Below are 8,966 nucleotides of genomic sequence, written 5' to 3' on the forward strand. Positions count from 1 at the left end.
ACTTAAACTGGACAATTTCAGTTTCACTCCCGTCGTCTTCTGGGCCTCCAAGTAGGCATGGTGTGTGCCAGGCTGTGAAAAGAAGGTAAACACGCCTCCTAGATTCTAAAAAAAAATCACATTGCTATCCTGTTTACTTTGTATGCCTCAAATAAAATCAAATACATTTCATGAGCCATGCAGCATATATGTACAGTGGGGTGGGAGGAGGGGTGATCTTCCAGCATTTTTGGAGGTACTCCAGTTACATGACCTACCATGACAGTGGCACCATCAGGACACTGGGCTATGACCAGCAAGTTCGCAGTCCCTGGTGCTTGTAAAAACCATTTAACGCTGTGATAGATAGCACCAGCATTCCCAGGCTCAGAGCAATCAATAAATCCGAGAAACTGTTCCTTTATTTCCAGATTTTCTGTGTCTCTCACACAGACTGTCCTTTCCCCGTGTTTAAAACTGAGCTCTGCATCAACAAGAACTGTGCAAAACCCATTGTCCTGAACTTTCTGAAGGATTGCGCTTTTCACAATGTCAGGAGCAACTTGTTAAAGCTCGTTTTGAGTTGAGTGGCTTGTAAGACTGAATGTACCACTCCATTTTTTCCCCCTTTCTTTCTTGTTGTTTTTTTTTTGTTTGTGACTGGTTCATCATACTGTGAAAACAAATAGCATAATTACAGAAAGTTTCCATGTTTTGCTGATTCTTCTCTCTCTTCCTGCCCCCTCAGTGCAATTCCTTGGTTATCCAAGTAAAGCAGTACATTGGGGATTCTTGCAGCACAGTTTGTTTTCCTGTAATGCCTTCTTGTGAGAATTTGACAACTGTGCCACGACAGAGCCTGCTTCTTTTGACTGTTTGAATAAATGCCACCTTTCAGAACACTGCTTGTGTGTGGGAGATTGAATGTTTCCGAAGCTTTTTCCCTATATTTTTCCTTACTCTTACTCCTTTTTAGTGAATGCAGGATCTCTCAAATCACTGGAAACCTGTCTGCAAGGAAAGCAGGGAACTGCATCTGCCTTCTCACTGTACTCTAAAAATGAAAATGTCTTGTTATATTCCAACGTCAATGAGAAAGACCAAGACCCACTTTGCTTATTCTAGTTTCCCTAGTTTGCTCTCTCTCTTTCTTTGGACTTTGCACCAATTAATCACCTATGGCATTGGCATGCCTCTACTTTTTGGTAGATGTCTGGCTCCAATACCTGGACCAGATATGGGATTCCTTCTGCTGCTCTGCCTGCTGCTATGGGAGAGAGTCAGCTAAGGGGGCTGGAACACAGGGGGCCAGGAGGACACTTTTAAATGTGATTCTGTTTTTCACTGGCAAGCGGCAGGTGGTAGGGGCCTCAGGGGAGGGGGGTCTGGGTGGAGTAGAGGAAGGACTCAGCAAGCTGTGAGTGGAGAGGACAGGGAGGAGTGGGGTGCGGGAGAGGAGGAAGTAAGGACTTAGCGAATGCCACAGCAGCCACGGGGTCCACCAGTGGGGTGTTGGGGGAGAGATTTGATGAGTGGTTGGTTAGTGGAGGCCTATGGGGGAGGAGACAAAGGACTCAGTGAGGAGCAGCAGAGGCCTCAGCAGAGGGGCGGAGCAGGGACAGGAAGAGGTGGAGCATGGGTGGGGCCACTGGAAAAAAGCGAGAGGAGGTTTCAGGGGCAGAGCTCAGTGGGGCCACCACATCCCAGGCATCCATGCTCCCAAAGGTGATGGGGCAGCGGCTGCACCACAGGGGAGGCTTAGCCTTCCATGGCCTATTATACCTGTCACCTATGTAAGGCAGCCCTCCCTGGGTCACTTCCTACCACCTCCCTGAGAATGTCCCAAAGTCTCTGTCTGGGGTAAGTCAGCATGAAGGGTGTCTGCTCACCCCAAGGCATCTTCTGGTGGCTGCATGTAGGGAGGCCTTCGCTTTTCCTCTCAGACAGCAACTGCCTCTTCCTATGGTTTGGCCCAGCCTCCTGGGGCCAGCTCAGTACAAGGTCTCTCCCCTGCTGGGGTATTTCAAACAACAAATAAAGGGGATCAATCCAGTCCAGCATTCATATGACAGATGAATGCTTCCCTCTCAGGCTGTCTCTGCAGCAGGCCCTCCCTTTTCTCAGGGAGGGACGTTTGGGCGAGATTCAAGGGGAGATTCTGCCTTCCCTCATCTCATCTCCCCTGGAGCTGCCGGAAGCAGGTCTATTCTCCTCCCTGGGCTGCCACAAAATGTGTTCTTCCTCTGCCTTTTTGCCTCTCTCAGGCACTTCTCTTCAGACTTTATTTGTCTCCCCCATTTTTCTGATAATTTACTTGCTGAACGTTTGGCTTTTTGAACTCAATTTGAAATGTAGCTACAAGTTCAGTGGTCTTGGGAAGTAATACCACTGCATTTTATAGGTCTGGGCGACACAGCTGGGCCCAGAATTCCTGGGAAGCTGAACCCCCATTCTCGTCATGATCACCTAGACCAGGGGCTAGGGTGTCCCCACTCTGGGGTGCTATCTTCACAATGGATGCTTCCCTGGCCCACTGATCTTTAAGTTCAAAACAAATATAATTTATTTAAAAAAATAAGAAAAATGGGAAAGGTTCACTGAAACAAGGCCTGGGGCATGGGAACATCAGAAACAGCTCTCTCTGAGATGAAAGAAAAGTTCACAGTCTGTTCTTCACACATCCCAGGCCTCCTGCCCAGGCTGTGCTGCGATGATACCATGGGTCACACACTTTCCCTGGCAGTGGCCACATGCCTTCAGGTTCTCGGTGGCAGGACCCTTCTCCCCAGCATCTGCCCTTCTATCAGATTTATGTCCACCCTTCTGAATACAGCCTTCAAGGCCCTCTTTTCTGATGACATCTCCCAGTGCTGGGCTCTCTGCCTATGGCCCCACCTTGGTCTCCCCAGCTGCTTATCATGCTCGGCTGCTGTGTTACTTGTGGCATGGCCGGTGTCCACTATCCTGGCTCTGGCCCCGCAGCTCCCTGCTGTAACTGAGCACTGGTTCCCCATTGGCAGAGCTGGTCTGTGCCGACCCAGCTCCCGGTTCCGGTCAGCTGCAGCTCCTCAGCTCTGCCTCAGCACTGCTGATCTGTGTCCAGCCCAGCTCTGCCTTCGGGATTGCTGCTCTGGCCCTTGTGTTTCTGGCTGCTGCTGCTCTGCCTCCAGCTCAGCTTGAGGTGGTTTGCCAGATTTCTACTGCATTAATAGGTCCAAATCACTTTAAAGCTAACCTAAAATTAACCCAATCTAATTCTTGAAAGAAGGTTTTTTTAATTAAAATATCTCTGTGTAGAACTAACAAATGAAAGCTTTTGTTCTATATCCAGTACAGATTAGGTTAAAAAAAAAAGCTACAAGCTCCAGCAGGAATTCATCCACATTAGCAACAAAGCTATGAGATGAGAATCATATTCAAAATCAAAACTCCAGTGCTAGTACTTGTATCCTAATGGAGGGTTGGCAGGTGTTTCAAAGAAAAATGGTTGAATAACGGTGTTAAAAAAGCCCCAAATATGCCCAACCGTATGTAGTGTAAAATCAGCAATAATATTATTTATTTCGAATTCCATTCAGCGATGGCCGTCACTGTCCGTATTTTGAGTTGAATTAGTTACTGTTATTCTCTAAAAGGCAACATTTCATCCTTGCTGTCTTCATCAGAAAGAGAATGCTTCTGCTGCTGGCCATACGTGTCAGCAGTGACCCGTGCCATCATTTCTTACATTGGTGAAAACCATTCGCAACAGATTTTTGTGTTGTTGCCGGTGCGCCCTAAGATGAAGAATGTTTTCTCAAAGTTCCTTTTGCATCTGGTAGCACAGGTTTGTTTTATCAAGTTCATCTGAGAAAATACTCTTTCAACTTTAGCGTTGCTAAAAGATAGGAACAAGAATGACAAAGCAACCAATGTAAGTTCACTAAAGCCTTTGTCCCCAGTGGCATCCATGTGTTTGAGACGTTCAACCCAAATCTGCTCTACTTGGTTGTTCTGAGTATGAGGCCAGTGAACCAGAGGCAAAACTCTCCACCGCTGCTCCAGCTATTCAAGGTATCCACTAAACAATGGCACAAATGAGATACCAAGCCAATCTAGGTTGTGAAGGACTTAGTACTACAAATCTTTGCTTAGCCTGGACATTTGATGGCAATCTCTGTTTCATCTCTTTTACAAACTCCAAGATGATATCTGAACACCTACTTTTGACATCTTCTACAACGGAGATGGTTAAAGTGTATTTTGAAAGTTCCTGCTGAAAGCGACTCCAAAATCAACAGTGCAAAGCAGTAAGTTATTTGACTCCAAGGTGATGTTGTAATTTAACACAGCAGTCTCTTACCTGGGGTTTTAAGAACCCACAGCAGGGGCAATTTAAGTATTTCACTCCGGGAGGCATCAGGAATAAATCAATGGGAACACAGCAATTTTATCTGATAAAGGATTAAATGCAAGTAAGCATGCTCTTGGCCAGCACTGCAGTTTATTAGATTTAAGCACACGCAGACATGAACAATAGGCTTAGAACATCCCAGATAGTAACATAACATCTGGAACAGTATTGAGTAATTAACAGCAGGTTCACAGTGGCCAGTTGCTCACCAATCAGGGAGAAAGGATGTCAGGAAAAACATCTCTCAAGATGGTTTCAGAGGACTGCTCCAAAGTACGCTGTATTAGCTAATCTTTTATAACTTCTACAAAATGCATAGGTCATAGTGTCCCCACTAGATCATCACTTTTCCTAACTTTCAATAAACACACAGTTTCACACCTCTCACCAATAAGTCTACTAGAATGTCCTCAATTCGTGCACCAGCTTTCCTGTATTAGCACTTTCCAATGGAAATATTTGGTTTATCCTCCAGGCTTCCTAAAGGATTAGACATAGAAAAATAAGGTAAATTTTGCTCACAGTATTACTGTACATATGAAAAAAGAAGTTCAGCATTGTAGTACCTTTCTTTGTCTGTGACAATCAGAAAGTATAGTTCCAGTTCATTGAACTGATCTAGAACCATGTTCACACAGGGTCTAATGGAAAGCCACCTTGCTTCAGAAAGCAGTAGTAACTTCCTGTAGTCTGGAAGTCACGTAAAGGGAAAATGACAGGTTGTGTGGAGGTGGGGGATGATGGGTAACACTGAAAGAGGTCAGGTGATGGTCAGAGAGTGGGAACTCAGCAATGGAGAAAGCAGTGCTTGGTGATGGAGTAATAAGATCTTAGCTGTGATGAACTTCTGGGACTCTGAACTTCCAGAATGCTGAGCTCAGCCAAACTGGGACAGAGCACTCTTGATTAACAAGGATATGTCATTTCTTCCTCTTGTCATACAGGTTTAAACTCAATGTCCCCAGGAGATCACACTCTGCAGGTGTATTTGCCCACTTTCTCACGAAGCACTTTGGTTTTGGCCCCATAAATGATAGGGTTCAGCATGGGGGGGATGAGGCAATAGAGATTGGCCAATATGATGTGAACGTAGGGAGCGATGCCCTGACCGAACCGGTGTGTCAGAGTGGAGAAGAAAAAGAAAGGATAAGACATCAGCATCACACAGATGTGGGCAGTGCAGGTTTTGAGGGCTTTCTGGTGGGCTTTTTTGGAGGAGATCCTGAGGACTGCCCGTATGATTAGACCATAGGACAGGGCAATGAGAGTCAGGTCTGACCCAATGAATACAAAGGCCACCACCAAGCCATACATCTTGTTGACTGTGATGTCCCCACACGACATCTTTGCTATAGCCATGTGGTCGCAGTATGTATGGGGGATAATGCGGTTGGCACAGAATGGCTGCCTTCTCAGGAGCAGGGGCATGGGCAGAATGAAGAGAAAAGCTCTTATCAAACCCACAAGCCCTAGCTTAGCTATTCGTGCATTGGTGAGGATGGTGGAATATCTCAGAGGGTTACATATGGCAACATAGCGATCGAAGGCCATTGTGACGAGAACAGCTGAGTGCATCATAGAACCTGCGTGAAGGAAGAACATCTGGGCGAGGCAGCCACCCACAGTAATGCCTTTTAAATTAAAGCAAAATATACAAAGTGCCTTTGGCCCGACGGTGGTAGATATGCTGATTTCTGTGAGTCCCAGCATGCAGAGTAGCAGGTACATCGGCTTGTGCAGGGTCTGCTCTTTGCCTATAACAAACAGAATGGTGAAATTTCCCAAAAGGCCAATAATGTAGAACATAGAGAAAGGGATTGAAATCCAGACGTGAGCAGCTTCCAGTCCTGGGAGGCCCGTTAGGATGAATGTTGAAGAGTCAAAGGGGGTGAGGTTGAAAGATGCCATGAGGTGGTTGATGCATTGATCAGGGTCAAAAAAGCTCAAGGTGCCTGCGAAGGGAGAGAAGCACAGTGAGGGGGGTTACTCACTTTATAACAAATAGTATGGCAACTATATTGTATAGTTATTAACAATCTAGAAAAGGGGGTTGAGTAGTGAGGTGGCAACATTTGCAGCTGGAACTGGTTTATTTAGGTCATAGTCAAGTCAGAGAAGTCCTCAGAGGGAGCTAACCAAGCCAGTGAATGGGCAGCATGATGGCAGATGAACTTCACTGTCAAAAACTGCAACGTGTATGCCCATTGGAGGGAAAAACTTGAACTCCTCAAACATCTAACAAGGTTCTAATTTAACTGTGTGAACTCAGGACAGGAATCTAGGCGTCATTGTACACAGCTCTGTGGAACCCTGCTAAGAGTGCAAGCATGGACAGAAACTAAGCAAAACATTGGGATCCAAGAGGTATGGGATGGGGAATCATATAGAAAATACAATGCCATGAAATCAGCCAGTTAATATTTCACCCTCCTCTGGACTCTTCTGTGTAATACTGGGCACCCTTCTCACACAGGATATTGCAGAACTAGAGGGGTTCAGACAGGGGCAACGAGAATGATGAAGGACCCAGGGAAACTCTCATAGGAGAGAGATTGAAAAGACTGGGATAGTTACCTTACAAAGGATGAATAAGAGTGGATATGAGAAAAGTCTACAAAATACTGACTGGTAGAGACTAAATCGAGAGCGTGTTCTCTCTGTTTCATAACACAAAATCAAGAGGACATTAAATTACAGTGAAACACGGCAAATTCAAAACAGATTTTAAAAAGAATGCTTTTCTCACTCTATGCCTAATTAGACTGAGGGACTCATTGCCAAAAGAAGTAGTTGAGGCCATGAGCTAAGTAAGAATCAGGAAGGTTTTGGACATTTACATGGGTAGTGAGACTATTCAGTTACAATAGTTACAGCTAAATAAAATATTTTGGAAAGGCTATCTGCCAAACTGTTTAAGAGCAGATGCCAATCTCCAGCTGTTAGGCATTAGGGTGACATCCTCATGACGGTCAGGTTATCTCTCCCATCCATCTACTACTGGGTTTCTTACATGTTCTTTTGCAGTACCTGAGGATGACACTGTCAGAGAGAGGACACTGGACTAGATGGACCATAGGTCTGATCCATGATACAATTCCTATTTTGGAAAGTAGCAAATTTTCCCAGTGGAAACAGATATTATCCTGCTGGGCTATGATTTTGTGTTCAACAGAATGGGCATGAAGGACACAAGGGTCTTGGTATTTATGCCTAAAGGCCTGCACCTCTGTTATGCCCCTTGTTTCTTTTGGTGAGACACTTTCTTGCAGGCACCCAGCTTTGTCTGAGACACAAGTTACAGGTGTTAACTGACAAATGTAAGCAGAGACATGTCAGCAACTCAGCTCCTTGCCCTTCTCATATCTGAAGTTTGCAGGTGACACAAAAATTGGGGATCATAAATAATAAAGAGGAGAGGTCACTGATTCAGAGCAATCTGGATTGGTTCGTAAACAGGATAGAAGCAAACAATATGTGTTCTAACATAGCTATGTAGATATCTACACCTAGGAGCAAAGAATGTAGGCGATGCTTACATGATGGGGGACTATCGTGGGAAGCGCAAAGACTAAGCAAGGTTTGGGGTGCGTGAAGGGATAATTAGCGAAACATGAGCTCCCAGTGTGACCCTGTGGCCAAAAGAGCCAATCTGATTCTTGGATGATAATCGGGGATATCTCAAGGAGAGGTAGAGATGTTATTTTACCACTGTATTTGGCACTGGTGCAACTGCTTCTGAAATCCTGTGTCCAGTTCTGGTGTTCACTATTAAGGATGGATGTTGATACATTGAAGAGTGTTCAGAGGAGAGTCACAAGAAGTATTAAAAGATTAGAAAACCTGCCTTATAGTGGTTTCAGAGTAGCAGCCGTGTTAGTCTGTATCCGCAAAAAGAAAAGGAGTACTTGTGGAACCTTAGAGACTAAAAAATTTATTTGAGCATAAGCTTTCGTGAGTTACAGCTCACTTCATCGGATGCATGTAATGGAAAATACAGTGGGGAGATTTTATATACACAGAGAACATGAAACAATGGGTGATAGACTCAAGGAGCTCAATCTATTTAGTTTAATAAAGATGATTAAGGGGTGACTTGATAACAGTCTGTAAGTTTCTACATGGGGAACCAATATTTAATAATAGCCTTTTCAGCCTACCATACAGAGATGTAACATGATCCAATGGCTGGGAGTGAAGTTAAATAAAATCTGACTGGAAATAAGGCATGCATTTTTTAAATGGTGAATGTAATTAACCATTGGAACAATTTACCAAGGGTCTTGGTGGATTCTCCATCACAGAGAATTTTTAAATGAAGGTTGGTAGTTTCTCTAAAAGATCTGCTCTAGGAATAATTTTGAGGAAATTCTCTGGCCTGTACCATACAGGAAGTCAGAGCAGATGATTACAATGGTTCCTTCTTGGTTCGGAATCTATGAACATGTCCAGAGTCAGCTGGAGACATTTTCCCTGTAACCTCGTGCCTTTTTTTCTATTCATGACTGTGTTGAATTTAGCCCTATGAGGATAAATTATCATGTGATTGTGGTGCCTTGAAAATCTTACACTGGGTGTGTATTTATGAGGCTGATGG

At 44.6% G+C, this 8,966-nt stretch overlaps 1 protein-coding gene across 1 annotated transcript; it reads right to left on the bottom strand.

Annotated features, from left to right (window-relative positions):
• Window positions 1-5,341: 5,341 nt before the first annotated feature.
• On the bottom strand, window positions 5,342-6,280 carry LOC102940927 (olfactory receptor 52D1-like). Its single transcript, XM_007072454.2, has one exon. The coding sequence runs from the start codon at window positions 6,278-6,280 to the stop codon at window positions 5,342-5,344; it is 939 nt and encodes a 312-aa protein (XP_007072516.2).
• Window positions 6,281-8,966: the final 2,686 nt, after the last annotated feature.

This window comes from Chelonia mydas, chromosome 1 (genome assembly GCF_015237465.2).
Source record: "Chelonia mydas isolate rCheMyd1 chromosome 1, rCheMyd1.pri.v2, whole genome shotgun sequence".
Taxonomy (NCBI): Eukaryota; Metazoa; Chordata; order Testudines; family Cheloniidae; genus Chelonia; species Chelonia mydas.